The sequence below is a fragment of the Limanda limanda genome, chromosome 7, assembly GCF_963576545.1.
Source record: "Limanda limanda chromosome 7, fLimLim1.1, whole genome shotgun sequence".
NCBI lineage: Eukaryota > Metazoa > Chordata > Actinopteri > Pleuronectiformes > Pleuronectidae > Limanda > Limanda limanda.
Window position 1 is genome coordinate 9,948,874 of NC_083642.1, and position 20,512 is coordinate 9,969,385.

At 43.4% G+C, this 20,512-nt stretch overlaps 1 protein-coding gene across 8 annotated transcripts in view; it reads right to left on the reverse strand.

Moving 5' to 3' along the window:
* The window catches only part of LOC133005701 (membrane-associated guanylate kinase, WW and PDZ domain-containing protein 1-like), an 87,907-nt gene that overhangs the window by 42,108 nt on the left and 25,287 nt on the right, over positions 1–20,512 (reverse strand). For all 8 annotated transcript variants that reach the window (XM_061075469.1, XM_061075468.1, XM_061075467.1 and 5 more), the window contains exon 2: positions 18,533–18,649. In XM_061075469.1, the coding sequence (XP_060931452.1) occupies positions 18,533–18,649 (117 nt within the window). The remainder of the gene's footprint in view (positions 1–18,532; positions 18,650–20,512) is intronic.

Here is a 20,512-nt window from a genome sequence, read left to right on the forward strand (position 1 = left end):
TTTTAAGTTGTATATTCTTTTGCTTTTTTACAATTTTATTCTCTTGTCTACCTCATATTGACTTTGCTGCCGCTGTAACAACTGACTTTTCCCAGTGTGTGGATCAATAAAGTTTGATCTTATCTTGTCTCTGATTTTAATCTTATTTCCCCCCCCACATACATTCCTGTAAAACCACAACTGGTCTTTTTTACACTTCACAAGATATGATGGGTTGACTAGTGAGCTGCTGGTAGATGGATTTTGTGTTCCATGCAAGCAGGTTCCCATGTTAGAATAGCTTAGCATAAATTAATTCTAAACTAAGGTTAGCGTCATATTTAGCGTACAGACAATAAGAGTTTATATTCTCAATAATGCTCATGGACATATTAAGCAAGAAGCTTTTTGTGAACGACTCTGCTTTTTTTATAAGGATCCGAAGCTTACAGACTGCAGTGATGTGCAGGTCAGAGTTTTTGTTTAATACCTTCTCCCACCTGACCTTTTCCGAGAGTCATGTCCTCACCTAAAGTGTAAAATGTCTTTTTTTTTTAGCCTGGCTTAACGCATTATAAATGATAGGCTGGCTGCAGAGAAAAAGTGCGCTAGGTTGCTTTATAATGAGGTAATGCAGATTATTGACAGAGAAAGAGAGGCCTCGCTCAGATCCGTCTCAGGTGATTCGATCAAGTGGACGTCTCCAAGTGAGAACACACGACCGCCTCCTCAGCTGATGTGCTCTGGCCCGCAACTATTTCATAAGCAACCAAAAATATTTTGACATTTCTCTGTGTTTCTCATGCTCCGATTTATTTATTTCATTGCAGAGCAGAACAAAGCCGCTTTATTAGCTTAGTTCCTCGGGGCTCCACTCTCTCTATCTCTCACACACACACACATTAAAGGGATAGTTCACCCAAATACGACAATTCACTCATTATCTTCTCACCACAATGCCGATGGAGGGGTGGGTGAAGTGTTGGAATCCACAAAACACTTTTGGTGTTTAGAAACTAGTAACTAGTAGTAGTAGTAACAAGTAACTAATACTTCAAACACAAGTAAGCATATTCCATAAAACACTCCATATGCATCTAAATAATGAATAAAAATAACTATTTGTTATCTTTGAGTTGCAGTTTACTGCATGAAAAGCTCCGTCCAAGTCATTATATCCCTGCGGCCACATGAAGGGAGGAAACAAGAGTAGTCTTGTCCCAAATAAAACATGGCCATTGTACAACTGAAATGATTGTTTACCGCTAAAATATAAAAAAATATGTGTGCCCCTGTGACAGGAAACATGGAAATCAGGCCACCATTAGTGAAAACCAAATGTTCTCCTTCCTCTGCCGCGATTTAGAAGAAGATTTTTGCACAAATCTTCACAACTTTAAATAAACAGATCCGCTGAGAGTAATTTGATGCTGTGTGTTTTGTAACCTGTATCAGTTCTCAACACACTATCCTGCTCAAGCTCTTTTAAGAATGTCATCAGTGATTAAGTCATCATGCTGTTGTCAAACATGTATTCAGCTCGACTTTCACAGTAAACTGTAGGTTTGGTAAAATGCTGCTACCATGACGAAGCAGATATTTCTCTTCTGTCAGAGATCTGGCTCTTCTTTCCATCTTACTGGTGGTATTGACTGGAATGTTGTAAGTCAGTCAACTGGAATGCATCAATAATTTGGCACAATATGTCTTTAAGGCAAAGAGAAGAAGAGTAGTAGTAGAAGAAACCACTATTCGCCCACGGCTCCCTTTTTTTTACCCTTTAACTTTTATTGTGCGATGAATAAATACAATTCGAACCGTCCGCCCAGCATAAGTTTGTAAGCAGCTTGTGTTCCTCCCACCATTTTTTTGTGTCTCAGTTTTCCTGCTTTGCTCGATCTGTGTCTCAGCATTAATTCCTCCTCTGCTTTCATCTTCATTTCACACCACAGGGAAGTTTCATTTCTCCATTTCTCTCTTCTTGCTCATGGAAAATATCCATAGGATAAAGTGGGTGGACACATTGATGAATGGTACTAAAGTGACCCACCACAGCACGAATGTTTCCATGCGACTTTAGCGAGTTCAGAAACCAAATTCATCATCTTCATTCAATCAGTTATTCTCTTTAACGACAAGGTCCATCGGCAGCGCCAGTCTGCAGCCACAGGGAGGAGAGGGCAGGATGTACAGAGCTGCTGTGACAGCGGGCATCTTTACCAAATGGTGGAAAACAGCACAGAGGAGAAAGATGGAGGGACTGAAACAGGACAAGGGCGTTAAAAAACACATGACCCACAGACAACGGCAAAAACAATCACTTAATGGGCACGTGAAATCCCTGGCACTTTTGCCATCTGACAAACAACGGTCACACTACGGAGACACACACACACACACACCTCTACCTTTTGGTGCAGCACACTCTCCGTGCTGGTTCTCACATCTCCACTTTCATCATGTCTAGGCATCGTGTTATCGAGTGAGGAGCATCTCACTCTCTTTCTCACAGAGATGAAGTTAGATGTGTGTGAGGCAGGTATTGATCGAAGCATCGCTAAAAGGATAAAGGAGTCTGGGCAGGTCTGTCCTCGTCCCCGCCACATCATCAACATTGTCTCTGTGGTCCCGTTCAGACCTGGCATGAACATCTTTGGTGATCCAATCAGAGCACAGGTGTGAACGCACACAGGACGCTTTTGACCACGTTGGGAGGAGGAGACACATGTCAGCTCCTTCGTTTAGCTGTGTGAACACAGACATTTCCTGGGCCAGATTGAACAAACACTTTTCATTGTATTTTTCACTATTTAAAATCTAATGTCGTTGTTTGTCGTTGGACTCTTCTTTCCCCGTCTTCAGTCTTTCATTCTCTCCGTCTTTCAATCGGCGCACAAACACATCGACAATGGACTAGTCTGTCAAAGTTGGACTGGCTGCTAGAGACCGGCTCAAAACAACATAGCATTTTGTCTTTTGCTGAATTACCAGAGAAAATAATCTGATTTAAGAATATTTTATAGAATTTACAAAGATCGATGCAGAAATCAAAGAAATAATCCATGTATTGATTGATAGTAAAATAAATAAAGCTTGCTGCATTAAAAATGCAAAAGCAAATTCAATGTCCATTCTGTGGAGCGATCAGTGCCAAAGTAAGAGTTGATTTACATTGCAGTGCTCTGTTCTGTGTGTGTGTTCTGTTCATTAATGACGGGGTAAACTGAGCTACAATATGTTGTGAGACAAACGTAAGAGTAGAGTTGTTCTCCTCACTGAACTCTGCTCTTGATTAAGGTACAATCTGTATATGGCTTGAAATTTACAGTAAACACACACACGGTTGCTTCTACGAGCACCAACACTGACACACACTCACAATCCAAGTGGCAGATCAAGGAGAGAGCGAGAGTGTAAACACACACACACACATATATAGCATGTGGACTATAAATAGCAGGTTGTGGAAGCCAGTTTCCGTCCTCGCTGGCTGTTCATAAAAAGCTCCAGAGCAGGGGACATGTGTCCCTGAAGTGGCCTGTTTGAGAGCATGCTATGACCCACATCCTTCCTCCTCATACTGGGCCACTCACTCACTGCTACAGAACACGCATCATAAACTGCAGGAGCATCCCTCCTCTCCTAAGTCATTAATTACAGACCTTGGTGTTTCCGAGGAGGAGCGTTATCACCTTGCTGTTGGCGCGCTGCGTACAGTGCATGAATCATGGTTGTCTTGATATGAACTGTGACAATCTTTCTGATATTTATCTTCTGTGACAATCTTTCCCATATTTATTCTAGCATCTCTGCACTCTGCATGATTGCACTTTTTGTCATCTGTACATTGAGAGCAACGGAAAAAACAGGGTCAAATTCCTTGTATGTATACGCATACATGGCCATTAAAGCTGATTCTGAATCTGCGATTGGCAGTGTGGAAAGATTTCAGAAAGAGGATGTAAGAGACTAATGGCACAGGATTAATTTCTCAGTGATGCTCCACAGAAAAAAGCAAAACATGAGATGACCATTGTCTCTGCAAACATGAACTACACACAACGTCTGCACAATTGGGTCCAGATATTCTCTGCATTTTGCTTTCACACGTGAAGCGGGAGATTGTGTGGTCAGACATGTTCAAAACAACACAAAATGTCGAGAGCATTCAGGTGAGGGGGGGAACCTCTTTTTCATCCTGAGATATTTTAATTTTTTCCTTTTTACCTCCCTCTCGTGTACAAGCTCCATCCACACATCCACTCAGTCGCTGTGAATTCTACGAAAAATCTCCGGCTGTATCCTCTCATTCAAAAAACTCTGGGAAATGGCCACAGAAACCGACTCGGACATGTCCTTCCATACAACCCCTCCAGATAATCTCAGGACAGTTCAGTGTGTAGAGCAGGGAGCAGGTGCTTAAATACCAAGGTAATTACTAGATTGATTTGTATTTATGTTATAATCCAGTTTTCCCATTAAAATGATTCCCACTTGCATAAACATGCAGATTAAATACTAAATAGAAACCATTTTTAAGTTCATTTATCAAATTTAAACCAACACAGGAAAGTTTGCACTTTTTTATGTTTCTGAAGGCTCATGCTGCTGCACACTGTGAGTGAGAGTGTATACTGGTGGAATAACATTCAGAGGCCATTTTATGTAGCTACAGAGAAAAGCAGATTCTAAGGCCATCTGGCTACTGAATCTTTTACAACGCACAAGGCTCAACTTCCACTGTTTTCACAGCCAAAAATCCCTATATCGCTCCACATCGTTTGGCATTTTATCATCACTAATACTGAGCTAACATACATTCACTTAAACGAGTATAGGCACAAAGGTCAAGGAAAACCCATAAAAGTTTTTTCACTTGGCTGTTGCTTTACTGTGCACTGTAAAAAATAGGATTAAATAGATTTTTTACATGAAATGAAATTGCACTGCAGCCATTTCTGGTTGTCTGATGCTAGCCGGCCGAGAGGGAAGCTGTTATCTGTGGAGGCCAACTAAATATTTCATTCTTGTGGCAGAGTGAAGGTTTGTATTGTCTAAAAGGGGCTCAAGCCTGACAGAGAGAGAGCCACATGTAGCGTGATGTACTGCGGAATCTGAAATCACATTGAATGGGTCTTACCTTTAAGTGACGCTATATTTACATTGTTGTTTTTAGCTGTTCTCGATAGCTGGTTGGTGCTTCATTTTGGTCCTGACTCAGATAGACTGGATGGGCTGCCTTGAAATTGTGATTGAATGTATCATCATAACTTTTAAGATTTGCCAACATGTCAAACACCAACAGATTGTGTCTTCATTTTGTCGTTCTCCTAGAAGACATAGTATTTCTGACCCATCTGCATTTTTTTGTCAGAGCCCCTCAGGAACACATGGGAAACTGCACAAACTACTATTCATTCTCAGCGGCCTGGTTGTGTAAAACTTGTGAACACAAGAAGAAAGAGATGTTCTCATGTTGCTTGTTTGTCTTGATTTGTGGATTTGTCGACTGCTGTCATGCTATTTGTTGAATGTGCTGTCATGTTGATTTTGTGTTAGGAGTGATCACTCTTGTCCCAATAGTGCAGGGCTTTGTTTCTATTTGCATATTTCCACTGCTTGTGGTTGTTGTTTGTGTTTTCTGTGCTTTCATTCTTAAAAAGTGATGCTTTACATCTGTTTCCTGCCCAGGGACGACAAAATTAACATTAGCATTACTTGCAAACTCAAGCATATTTCAGCCATGTTATCAATATGCATTGTCCCCGTATATACCTGTATGATTCTGTCAATTGTGGTTTGATGAAATAGTAGTGGCTGTTCAAAATGTGTCAGTAGAGGCTAAAGCGGTGATCCAACGTGCAGTTTTATTTAGAGCATCATCAAAACTATATGACATATTTTAGATGCATCAATATGGTTTCCAAAACAATATAGCATAAAATCTACCTTAAAATGCACAAATGACTTGGTTTGCAAATGAAAAACAGAATAAAACTACATAACATTATGAAATTAAACCCTATATGTTCAGGAGTTCGAAGTTAATTGGATGAGTTTGTTGAGAAAATCGAAGGACAGAAGGAATAGATGCATTGCGATGAAGTCTGAGTACCGTCCGTCTGTACTAGTGACCCCCTGACTCGCCAAAGTGACCCCATAATTATTTTTTTTACTTATGCATTCCCATTTGATCCTTTGAGTAGCTTTACAAGTATGAACAGCAAACTCCAAATATATTTACTTATTCTCCTGTAACAAACAATAACACTAACCCGGACTTCATAGCTCCTAAACCTGACTCTCAGTATGTTTTCTGGGAGCACACGTGAAAATTTATATATTTATATATAGTTGTCCTCACCCTCCGCTGCCTCTCTCCGAGGTCCTGCTCTGACCTCTGGTTCACTTTGATTCACTGGCACCTGAGGCCAAGACAACCTGAACACCATCCATTCCCTCCACACCCGCATGCCCTTACGCTCCGTTTGACTGTTCACATCTTTGTCATCAGAGACACAAGATGATTTTGATCATGTCACTATATAATGACTGTAAAAGCAGTTTTTCTGCATTTCTATAGACTCTATAGAAATACCGTCCTACCTACACACACCCACACACACCCATACAGCCCCCCACACCAGGTGAAAAAACATCCTCCTCTGTGTATTAACAATGACAGTGGGCCTGACAGCACTCTGGTGACATTTGATACCCTCAATCGCCTTCCTGCTGTTGATGGTCTGGGGAGCTTCCACTCATTGTCTAACACAGACATACACACACATACACACACTCGTAGACACACACACACACACACACACCCACCGCTTCAGCCAAACATCTGCTGTTTTTAACCCCTGCTGGTGATGCGTGACTGGGGTTGGGGGGGTCACACGAGAACAAGCAACTTCCAACTGACCAGAGAACAAGATTAGCCCGATGGCGGGAATGTAAACTGTGCAGAGAAAAGGCCTCTTTTAAGAGACAAACTCCAAACAAGGCTTTAACAGTTTCTAAATAATGAAAATAGTTGAGGTTTCCTTGTCACATCAAACGTCACCTTTATAAAAAAAACTAATCTTACCAGTAGGCTAGTACTTTGCTAACTCTGTCTCCTTCACAACATCCAAAGCAGGAGCTGCAGCATGAACCCCGTCGTGTTTCCAGGACAAACACAAGCTCGTTGTGGATGGAGAAGTGTGTGTGTTATGAAAACAGAGGCTGAGGGGTGACGTGAGCAGAAATTACGTACACGTCTCAGAGCGAACGGAGGAGAGGAGGGGCAGAGAAAGCAAACAGTCACACAGGGAGTTAGCAGGGAACTCTCATGGGCCTCTAAGCCAATTACCGCAGCAGCATTGATTGAGGCAGCACTTTAAGGCCTCGTCTACACAAGTAGTCCCTTAATACACTGGTCAGATGATGGGAGTGTCTCAACCACAACCTACAGCTGGATGACCATTTGCTTCCATTACGGTGTCAACAAAAGATGCTAATAGGACAAATACAGAATATCACAATGTATTTCTTAGGAACAGATGTTGAGCTCTTTGTAACTGATTTCACATCATCTTCACAGTCACGACTGGACATCTAATACTGCAGAGACGCTTGACCTGCTTCTTTTGGTGCCGATCATCTGACCTGGAGAACCAAGGTGAGTATTACATCCTGAGTGCCGTGGCTGTGTTCAATCAGCACTTCCTCCAACCCCCCCATTAAAGGGATTGCTGCCCTATAATGATTTATGAAGGGGAACGGGGAGAGAATCAATGTAGCGGAGGCCCTCAGATTAATGATTAAGCAAATAGCAGCTCCACTCCAGATCCTATCAGAGGCCGAGGTGTGCCAGGAGCACGCCGTGCTGTTTTAGGTTCAATTAACTGCCCCGGGGTTGGGGGAAGCTTCAGCGAAGACCTTTAATGCCTCCTCTTGCCTCCCAAGATGACGCACACATGCAAAACCATGCCCTCATGCAAACAGTAGTCAAAACCCGTGATTTAACAGAGCAAGCTCTAAGACGACCGGAGGAGTATAACTGCAGCATAACACTCAAATCTCACAGTTATATACAAGAAAACATGCACTTCTTTGGTCTCAGTGTCTGAGTATAATGTACTAAGATATACATATTCTTATTATAATAATATTTAATTTGTTTTTCGGCTGGATCAAACATTAAAGATCATTAAATCTGAAGAACTGGAAAAAGGTATAGACATGATGTTTTTGCTTAAAAAAATTACTAATGATTAATTCTGTCAAAAAACGGAATAATTGATGAATTACCGGCCTCGAGGATATAAGGTTCTTATCTGTGTTTGTTTGTTATTTAGCCTCATTTCACAAAAACACCAAGAAGCTTTTACACAAAACTTCGTGGAAGGATGCAACATGGGTCAGGGAAGAAGCCGTTACATTTTGTGCAGAACCTGATCAGGGGGCAGATCCACATATTATTTTATCACTTTCTTAAACATGAAGAGACATTTGACCATTTCACATCTGTTTGGTGCAGTAAGATTGATTTAAGGGGACTGTTGGCAGTGGTATGCTCTCTAAGTCCCATATTGTGTTTTTGAATCTACATTTGTTATATGACATTTTTTTATTATATAATTTTATTGGAACTATAGCAACAAAAAAATGCATTCATGAGAGCTTTCTGTATCAAAGGGCCTATTTCATGTTATCTTTTTAAATGCGCAAAGCGGGTTCCTTGCTGTGATTGTTTGAATGAAGGGATGATGGAGTTACCCATTAAAGAGGAGAGGGACACAGAGGGAGAGAGAGGCCAGACACACAATACTGCTGCTGCCCAACACAACAGGCCATTCTTTCAGCTCGCGCCACAACACTCCTCACAGCTGAGTCCCAGCCACTATTCTCCTGCTGTTCCCCCCGCCTCCCTCCCAGTCTCTCCCCTTTCAATATGGGGGGGTGAAGAATGAGGGAGTAAGGGCGGGGGGGCTGAAAATGAATTGTGGGAAAGCACATACAGAATCTGAAGCATGAAAAGCTGGGAATCTTGTGAAAATCAAACAAAAAGACGGCAGGGGTTTTGTTTGTCTTTCACCTACAAGAAAGCACAGAGGAGGACAGGTGAAGGAAGGAGAGGGGAGCGTTATATTAAGGAGTGAAGCTAGGGAGCAAGTGCATGAGGATGGGGGGTGCTTAAAGAGATAAAAATTATGGGAAGAGGAAAAAAAGATGAAGCTGAAGATGAGGTAGCACGAGCCAATGGCAGACACTGTTAATAATGTCCTCTAACAGCAGGCGAGTGTGTCAACAGATTAGTGTTTAGATTCAGCCCCTAACCAAACACCACCTCAGACACACAAACATGCATATGTGTGCACACACGGATCCGCCATCATCACACACACATGGTACAACACATCACAGCTTATCAATATCAGCACATCAGCACAGGCACTGATTCCCACAGTCTCAAATCAAATCAAATAATAAAGGCACCTGCCTCTGTATATCTGCCTCTGCATGTATTCATCTATTTCCCCAGCCCACATCTCTTCCAATCTAATCCCGGAAGCCGGGGCATCACTCCCAGGACATGAAGCAAATGTCACAGATTTACCTCTATACCGCCACCGCCGCTGCTGCTGCTGCTGCTTTCTCCTCCGAACATTAGTCCACAGAAATATTCAAAAAGATAAATCCCAGCAGGCTGAATTCTGCCCTCCCTCTTCCATCCAAACCGTCCATGGATCATCCAGTTGTCTGTGAGTGAGTGAGTGACTGCTACCTCCCGGCTTGTGAGCTCATTCAGGCAGGCAGCTAGTAGGCAGCTGCCGTTTTTCTTCAAAGCTCCACAAGCAGAGCAAATTAGAGGTCCAGCCCAGCTTAGTGGCTAAGCCAATGTGAGCTATTCACACTCCAGTTCCTGTCTGAGGCCAATGGCTGCAGCCCCACAGCCCCCGCATACTCCCGCCCACTGCCTCCCTCCCTCTCTCACTCATTCTCTCCTTTCCCTCCGTCTTTCTCCTCTTCCCTTTTCCTTCTCCTGCTATCAGAGCCATAAATATAGACTGTTGTCATTACCTAACACATGGTCTCTCCTGATAAACACTAAGCTTCATGCAGCTCTCGTGACTGAGAAAACGTCTTCAGGGGTGAATGATGGGTTAAGGGCGTTGAGGCCAGCGGGAAGAGGATGTGGGTAAGAAGTCAAGATAGGACGGAGATACACCATCATGCTCTGTAAAAAGGTATAAATAGACAAGTGCAGAGGTTTGAGTGTGACAGTTGATGGTTAGCGGTCTTGGTGTGGGATTAGTTTGTTGAGTTGGCCGCAGGTTGAATTTGTTTACTATGCTTTGACTGGATCAGAGAGCCTGGACTTCATTAGGTCCTCAGGAGATTAGGAGTCCACTGGCGGAGCAAAGGAAAGGTCGTACCTGGCAGCGCAGGCCTGTACCTGCATGGACATGGACCGTTACCCAGGCAACCTGACCACAAAAACCCAGGAGCTGCCCTGAGGGAAGAGGACTGCAGCTTTTTGTGTGGATTCAGATGGTCCGGACTCAGCCACCCTCTCAATGAACTCACACAAACTCTGTTTTTAAGGGGAAACTTTGGGAGCTGGAGAAATATGCTTTGTTGCAAGCATGTCCAAAAATAATTGAGGTATAACATGAGTCTTCAGAAAATCAGTTTTTATTCTAAAATAGATCAATCTGCTGCCTCCTGCCTCAAATGTGTTGCACATACATGAAACTCTCATCGAACTCGCAGCACGAAAGCAACAAGAGATATTCCCCAAATCTTAAAAGGTTTCTTAAGGGATCACCTACATTGACATAATGGTTCAAACAATCATGTCATTCGTCCTTTACAGTCTTACAGTGTCATCCTGACAATCAAATATTCAAACAAACAGCAAAAACCTTAAATCTCCTTCAGCAATTGTTGAAGAACCTGCAGGAATTGCTTTAATGTGAACTAGTGTAGCACTCAGAAGTCTCCTTAAATTCAATCAAGCTGCACCAAATTGCACACTCTCATAGATATTAGTCCCCTAAATATGTCAGAGTTTTTCCCTCTAGATCCATGAATTACTCCCTGAGAAATTGTTGAAAACGTAAACGATAAAAATCCTGGATCCACCCCAAAATGTTCTGGGTTCTTTCCTGTTCCATACAGTATTCTTTTGTCAAGGTTCGTGGAAATTCGTCCGGTAGTCCTGCTGAGTAAGGAAACACAACTTCCTTGGTGACAAATGATGATCAGGATAAGAAGAGCTTATCGGCAGGAGTAAAGATGGTGGAAACATATACGCAGCCACATGAACACCAAGGTTTTAATCTTTTACACTTTCTGTGTGGAGCATATTTGCCTTTATATCAATCTGCCATCATCACGCTCACTGCTCGGAGGCATCGAGGCTAACACACACACAAACACACAAACACACAGACACACACACTCTGGAGCTACAGTATATATGCTCGTTGGCCCGCCACAGTTGAGCCACATCCAAATCATCACAAGACTCTCACACACAGATTAGTCTTCAAAAGACTTCATGATCATAACAGAGAATCTTTGTTCAGTCAGTGAATTAGCACAGTTCAGTTCCCTGACCTCAAAAACAGGGTTATGATCGCCGACAACAGCAGAGACGAGACACACTGAGCTAGCTGCCTTAAATATGATCGTCAAACTGCAAACGGTGAAAAGAGCTCACACCTGCTTCCATCGACAATCCCGAGCTCTGGTTTTGTTCCATCAGGCTGTAAACAGAGCTGCTGTCTGGACGAAGGAACGCAAAGGGACTGATCTCACCAACTCGTACAGACACGACAAAATGGATCGTGTTTCTGCTGTTGTGGGACGAGATCGAGGCTCATTAATCAGAGACTGATCACTTTAAGTTGAGCCGAGTGACTCTGGGGTGATCCTGTCATTGCATCGTTCATTACCAGAATATTCACCCGATCAAAGGCCCACTGTCTTACACGGGGGTGAGGAACCGTGTATACGAGTAGTTTGAATGGCAAGAGCATTACTGTGAGCTACACTGGATGCTCACGATCACAGTGGTGGCCGATCAGCATTGATTTGGTGAATGTCAGAACAGGCTGAGGGTGCAGTCTGTTCTGCAGGTGCAGATACAGAACCAGAGGTTGTGTTAATGCAACGGTTTCTCTTGGATAATGGACCGTAAGATGCCTTTGAAATGGGCCTGGAGGAGATTGTCAATAACAAAAGCGACGTCAGAGACCTCAGCCTCCGGTGCCAGATTCCTCCCACTTGCTAATCACACCGATGGTAAAAGATGAAGGAAGATGAGCAGTTCTTCTGGCCTGTGTGTGCAATGTGATTTGTTTCAATGGGAACAGATGATGCCTAGTGTTAGTGTATCTGTAAAATGTGCCAAATATGGCCATTAATATGACAACACAAACGTTCACAACACACACATAGCCCATGTAAACACACATACACACACACACACACACGCACACACAAACAAACACCCAGGCTGCACCTGTCTTCATACATCATTATGATGCATAAACACATGTTTGACCAGCTTCCTCAATGAGCTCGGAGGCCGTCCCATTTCCCCCCCCACCCTTCGGCGTTTTCACAGCGAGTCGTGCGTTGGCGCAGCAGATATTTGGTCACATTAAGAAAATATGAACCTTGCATATGTGAAAAGCAGGCAAACAGAAGCTGAGGCCCACTCAACCGTTGCAAGAATGAATGGCCGTCATTAGCATGAGGCTCCCCGGCAGCACCCTGCAATGCAGCGACACACACAATGGCGAGTGCCACGCTTCCCCCTGCCGTTCCCCCCCGAGAAACCCTTTTGTTTGAGCAGCATCTGGACCTGACCTCCATGCATTTGAGGCTCGTGACCCCCCCCCCCTCCCTCATCTCATCTCATCTCTTGTCCTCTTCTCTCCTATCCTAACCTCCCCTTAAAAACCTGCTCTGCCTCTACAGCAACCCCCTCCTCCTCCTCTTCCTCCTCCTCTTCCTCCTCCTTCCTCTCCTCCTCCTTCCCCATACATTGTCCATTTTTCTCACACACACACACACACACACACACACACACACACACACACACACACACACACACACACACACACACACACACACACACACACACACACACACACACACACACACACACACACACTAACACACACACACATATATACACACATACCCCCCCCCTTTTCTAGCTCAGGAGAGCAGCCATCACTTGCTGCTTGAAAAGAGGGTCTGTGTACTAGTGGGCCTTACACAAAGCCTGCAGGGTGAATTAGAAAACCAAAGAGGAAAAAGCACCACGGCTACTGGCCATCTGTCCCTCTGGGTTGGCCGTGCCTGCTCCGAGTGAGCCTGCCCCTCTATTTCCCTCACACAATTCCCACCCCTACCCCCACCTTCCCTGATTCCCTTAGCCTATATACACAGCATCATCCATACACACACACACACACACACACTCACATTCACACATACACACACTCTGCCATGCATACATCACAGGCTTTGGATGGCGGATGGCGATGAGTGGGAAAAAAAAAAGAGGAGAAGGAGGGCACAAGGAGAAAATAAGGAGCTGCCACTTGCCTGGATGCAGAGCGAGCCCGGAGCCAGCGAATCAAGCTGTAATCCCTTTCTTTGTGTGAGCGGCAAACAGAGAAATTTGTCTCCAACAATGATTTTCCCCGAGATCGGCAGTGGAGTGGAAAACAAGGAAGCAAGGGAGTGAAGGACAGCGAGGAGGGGAGGGAGCAAGAGAGAGAGAGAGAGAGCGAGAAAGAGAGAGAGAGAGAGAGAGGAGGAGATGGAGGGTGAGAGCAGCAGAGGCAGAGAGACAGTGGGAGCAGCTAGAGTGTGACAGCGAGAGACAGGAAGGCAGCCGCCGCCGCTGAGCCACAGGGACGCTGACACTCACTGGAGGATTTAAAGTGAAGAGAGAACGATGGTGAGAGAAGGAGCGAGAGAGCAAGAGGGAGCAGGGAGAGAAAGAGAGGGAGTGAGGTGGCGGGAGGGAGGGAGGGAGGGAGGGAGGGAGGGGGAGATCAGGTGGGGTGGGCTGGTTCGCGCTGTGGCTCAAACGCTGGGATGACGCCGAGATAACCCTCATCCCCAAGCAGCAGCTGTGGACGTGAGAGGGAAATGAATCCCACGAGAGAGCGACTTCTCTATCAATTGTGACATTTGCTGCCCCATGATAACAATGGCCATCTGTAGCAGCGGGCCGATGGAGTAGAGGGGAGAAGGGTGGGTTTGACAGGAGGAGAGGGGGGTGGTGCTATTCCAATAAACACACACACACACACACGTCCAAAAGCAGAGAGCCAGAGAGAAACCCCACCTCGGCCTGTGGTGGAGGGAGAGACACCTGTTCGAGTCACACACAGGGTTGAGAGAGAGCAACACATGTGCTCAGGAGAGGGGGAGGAGGCACGGACAAAGGAAAACAGAGGGCCCAGAAGTGTGGCTTTTATTTGACTGCTTTTGTCATTCTGCCTTGTCATGCCAAGACAATATTTGCATGTGTGTGAGAGGCCGAGAGACAATAAACAGGAGGTGGCGACGAGAGTAGGTCAGAGAGAAAGAAAGGGAGAGAGGCATGGGGCAGGAAGAAAGAGAGGGAGGGAGAAAGGAGGGGGGGGGGGTGATATCAACATTTCAGTACTGTGTCACGCACCATGTGGGCGTTTTAAAAAGTCCTTATCGGGTATAATACGCAGTCAACAAGTTTTCAACGTCACTGAAAAATTACTATTAAATCTCAAACACAGATATTTCATTTTTAAAGACCAAAACTAAACTAAAACTCTTTATAATGTATTATCTGTGTATCTAAAGCCTGATGTACACTCCTCATAAAATTTGTACTTTATCTTATTACCTCCACCAAGGAAGTTATGTGTTCATCAGTATATTTGCTGTTTTTCTGTGAGCTAGCAGCATTACACAAAAAAATCAGGACGGATTACCACACACTTGGATGTTGGAATATTTAGTTTGTTTGTTCGCAGGATTACGCAAAAAATAAATGAAGAGATTTCTACAACACTGGCTGGAAAGATTGGATATGAGAAGAACCCCCCGCCCCCTCGACACACACACACTCTCTTTAAGGGAGACATGACACTTTTTTAAATTTTCACCAATTTCATAGGAAGTAATTAATGGATCTTGATGAAAGAAATCTGCCACATTTAGGGAAACTGTTATCCATGGGTGTGTGAATTTTGGTGCTTGACTGGACTTTGGCGAAGGTTTGTGGTCTACTGAGTGTTGTACTACTTTTAAGTGAATCACACTTTGCGTCTTTAAATACTCACTTATGTAACAAATCCATGTCTGAAAATAGTCCCCAACAATTTGTATTCCTTCCTTGAGAAATGTTAAAAAATTATTCAGCTTTAGAGGAAATTAAGTTATATAATTTTGACCCAAATAATTTACATTCTCATCAGGAATCAGTGAGCTTGTGGCTCATAAGAGATCAAGTTGTAATGGAAAATTTAACATAAATTAAATTAGTTTTGGTATTTTTATTTCTTGACAATAAGAAAAATATTTAATAATGCAAGCATCATCTTTGAATGATTCATCTGTATAACCAGAGTGGGTAGAGTCCATTATGTTGCCATTTAATGAAGCTAGATCTAGAGACACTGGATTTTTTTTATTTTGAGCAATTCAGAACATGAGGAACATTTTCAAATTAATGAATCATCTGGGGCAGCTGTCCTTGCTCGGATGTGCTCACGTGACTGCAACTCAACAACAACTCTTCCATCATGCCTCACACAACGTGCAACATGGAACATTGACGGAGTATATTTCATTGTTACGTGTCTGCAGCTGATGCCTCATTTCAGCAGTGACCTGCTCAGGTGTTTCAAGTGGTCTACACATTGCTGCTGTGAGTCACTTTTCAACCACGCACCAGGAATAGCACTGAGGAAACTCTCAGCTCGGTGTTCACCTGTGTGTCGTTGGTTAGCTAAGAAACAGAAGCGAAGGGGAGGTATCAATATTAAACTGTAAAAATACTGCATTACAAGTAAATCTCCTACAGTCAAAATTTTTACTAGAAACTAAATTAATTCTAAATATTAAAATTCAAAGTATTCATTGTTTAGAATGGTTATTCCATTATTATATCATTATTCTGCACTGACGTCTAAACAGCACTGAAATGTCGTTGCTGGTCCAGATGGAGGAAACCTAATTTATTGTTGAGTAGCATCATGAACAACTCTAAAAACCATCTAGTTGTACTTATTATTTTTGCACTCGCACAACTGGAGTCTCTAAATCACATCCATGGATGACACAGGTACGGTTTAATTGGTGATCGTTGAGTTTGGCTAATCACAAATAGCAAACTTTCATTCAGCTAAAAGTACAAAACTGCGAATCAGAATGTGGATGTTGATCTTAACTCCCTCATTACTGGTCATCACTGCAGGTGCACACATGGACAGCTGCACACACCACGGGCGCTTCTTACTTTGGAATACACGTGGATGTGTGCATGTGCAGTTATTGCCGTTGTGTAGTGGCGTGCACTTCTCCAGAGTCAAAAAGTTGTACATCAAATGATACAATTTACCTTGACAGACCCTCTCATGCTTGCAGATGAGATAAAGCATTACACAAGAGTCTAAATCATTATCGCAATGAAGAACTCACTTCTCTATAGTTGCAGCAAAGCAAAATGAAAGAGCACAGATCAGAAAATAATGAGACTTTGTTTTGTTGAGATCAACGGAAAGAAACGAGTCCTGAAGCTGCACATTGTTCCTTTTCTCTGTGATCTCACACGTCATCGACTGGAAGGCAAACCTAACTTCAGCTTCTCCCTGAACATCCATATTGTCTTTGTTCATTTGAGGCAAAAGTAAGTCTTCACAATTCCAATCTAACAGCTCACACCAGTCCTTTTATGGTAAACTTTTCAGAAACAGATTGGATCATAGATTATTTTGTTATTGTTAAAGACGGCTCAAAGGGTCACACTAAATAATGTCAACTCAGCATTCCTTATGTGGCATTTGGCCTTCTGACCCCTTAAGAAAAAGCAATGGCTGCTTGTGACCCTTCATCACAGGTTATATATCGTTATGGGTCTTTGATGTGAAGGACTTTTAGAGGCTGCTTCACTTAATTTAGTATTTTCTTAGTCCGGAATAGGTGATAACATTCTGTGCCTTAATTATATTAAAGATTTTACAGACCTGAGGAGGTAATGAATGCAGCATGTAAATTTTATTATCTACATTTCAGGGCATTTTAGAGGCTTTAGGAACTGAATGTCTCCAGTTTCTCATCGTAAAAATTTGTGAGAAGTACGAAAAAAGAAATTGCAACCCATTTAATCATCTGGTGAAGCCGCTGACGGCCTTATAATACCATCAGTGGCAAAACATATTTAGCGTTTATATTTAGCCTATATTCAACTTTAATGTCATTACTGTCAATCCTCTGCCCACGGAGGCCTCCCCATCGTCCTGTGATCTCTGTGAGAGCCCAACATGTTCATCACATAATCAGGCCGGAATCTATTTTCAATATATCAGGACATCATAATCCCGGGCAGGGCACCAGGGGAGGCTAAGAGAGGCGGATTTACGGGTCACATGGTCCAGCGCAGGATGACAGCCAGCCGGAGACCGAGAGGCAGAAAGTGGAAAAGGCAAGAGCGAGGAAAAATAACAGACATCAATCTTTTCCAGAAGCCACAATTTATCAGGCAGCATTACGATGCAAACACATGGAAACAAACACACAGTCACACAGGAGGATGTGGCTTTTTAAATGAATAATGATGTGATCCCAACCTTGGCTGATTAAATCATGTCTATGCATATGTGTGGTAATCAAAACAATACCTCGGGGAAGGGGGGAAGCGAGCAAAAACCACTCTCTAGTTTTGTTGAAACACTTTCTGCCTTGAGCTCTGTGGTCATCACAACTCAAGCAAAAATTATTTTTCTTTTTTTAAGAAACAACAGACATGATATGAGTACAGTAGGCAAATGAGCAGAGCAGCGCTGGACTGTGTCACCCTACCGTAGACCCAACGGTTTGTGACGTAACCGAGCCCAGCTGTGGAGTCTGGCACGGTGCAGGGTGCTTGGCCTGAGCCACACTTTTTGTATATTTCATTGACAGCTGCGAAAACGTTGCTCTGACACGAGTGACTTTAATGGGCGGTAAACACAAAATGCCCTTTGAGAGATTGGTGCTGGTGTGAACTGCTCGTTGCGTTTGTTTCTCTTCTCGTTTGTCAGATTCGGAAACCGTGAGGATTTCCAAACGACGACAGCTAAATAAAATGCAACAGAATAATTGTGAGTGAGTGAAATAGAAGGATGAGATTAAATGGAGATGAAATAAAATGAGACAGGAGCCAAATGAAAGTGGGTCAGTGCATCTAAGATAAGGAAATGATGCTCAGGAGCGGTTAAGGACATCACTCCTGAGCCAGATGTCCCAATTCAAGCATCCAGCTTCTGACTATCGTGACATCTCTACTCACAAGGCACAGCATGGCGGTACAGATTGGCTCGGATGGTCTTCTGCAGCTCATGGTCGGGCGAAGACTTTTGAAACCTCAAGCTCAGGTAGTGCTTCAGGTCCTTGTTGAGCTTGTTACCTGGAAACAAGAGACGGACACAAAGAGCTCAGGTGAACAAAACTCCATATACAGAAAACAAAGTCGTCTCTTTGCTGTTTACGTACATGTTGACCTAAGGCAAGGTCATGAAAGGTCATAACATTTCTATCGATACTAAAGGAGAAAGGCCATGCTAATCTTTCTTAGACAATTTAAAAAGGACATTAGATCTGTAGTTAATTGATTCATTGTTCAAAAAATGTTTGTTCAAAAAATTGTTCAAAAAATGAATTGCTGTTTTCAGGCACGTCTCCGGAGAATCGGGTCCGGACTTTCTCCACAGTTTGTCTTTCACTCATGCACAACGCAGCGGGAGATTCTCTTCTCAGACACATTGATGACGGATACAAATCCTCCTCCAGGATTCAGGTGAGGGCTGGTGCAGCAAACGAGTAATGTATTTCCCTTTTTTTCATTTTTTCATTTGTCACGTGTTAGAAGTGTCATTGACACCAATTAGAACACAGGCCTCTGCCAAGGCCCAACAGTCCTACACACTATTTTCTAGTTCTCATGGTAGAAATATAAAAGAAAGAAGGAAGTGACCTACATCATCTATTTGTTATAAAACGTAGTTTAACCTACAATATGTAACTTTGGCTGCCAGGGGTCTCAATAAAAAGCCGAGTTTGATGATGTCTTAAAGCAGCATGGGATCATGGGAAAAGGAACTGACAAACAGACTGACCGCTGCAGCCACGCCGCTCACATCACGACTAGTATCGCACCATCTGAATCAAACGTTGCGATACTCAACCTACTGGATTTAATTTCCAGCTGCTTTTATTTCATCAGATCATTATAAGAAATAAACCGTATCAACGCTGTGAGGAGAGTGGAGGAGAGATAACAGAAAGGTTCATTTAGAGAGAAATTTAGAGGTCGAGGGAGGTTTGGCTTATTGATTAAAGGAGTATCTGATTGGCCAGAATTCCCAGGCTTACTCAGCATTCGGCCAATCAGAGGTGCTGATGCTGCTGGCTGGGTTTGGACAGAGCTCAGGCGTTCACAATGGGGCCAGATGGCCGGAGCCCGCTCTCACGCCAGGGTCTCATTTAGGACCATTTAATGATCTCCAAATATATCATGCATGTCTGGGGGCGCTGGCAGGCACTTCTGAGAGGAGGTGCCACGGCCTCCTGTCGGCCTCTGGAGGAGCAGAGGAGTTTCTCCTGGCTCCCGGCTTTAGGATGACAGGGTCAGTCGGCTGATATGAAGTACTGGACGGTTCGTTAAAAAAAGGGAAACAAGCAGATTGAGCATGTCTAGCTTTTGCAATATGACTAAAACTGAATGAAGGTATCAGTGTAGCAGCCGATAAAGTGAAAATGATCTTAAAGCAGGGAAATAGTCATGTGCCCTGAGGTGTGGCTCGATGGTCACTTAATCATCTGGCATAATAATAATAATAATAATATACATTTAAGGTGTAATTCCAATTCAGAAACACAGCTGAGCTAATATTATCACCACTATGAACCTGACTCTGATGTGGGGTATTTTCTGCCCAGAAGTGGAAACACTTGGTCGTGGTCTACTCTGCTGTATTTTTCCGTTTCTATCTCTCTCCACACACACACACACACACACACACACACACAAACACACACACACACACACACACACACACACACACACACACACACACACACACACACACACACACACACACACGACCCACTGTGTAATTCGTTGCGAGCAAAGCACAGTCAGGTAATTGTTACCTAGCAACCAGCCAGTGCTGACGACCATCATTACGGTCCCTGCTAGGCAAGCAGCAGTCAGACTGTAAAAGGAAAAACAGATACAACAGCACACACATTCTCTCTCTCTCTCTCTTTC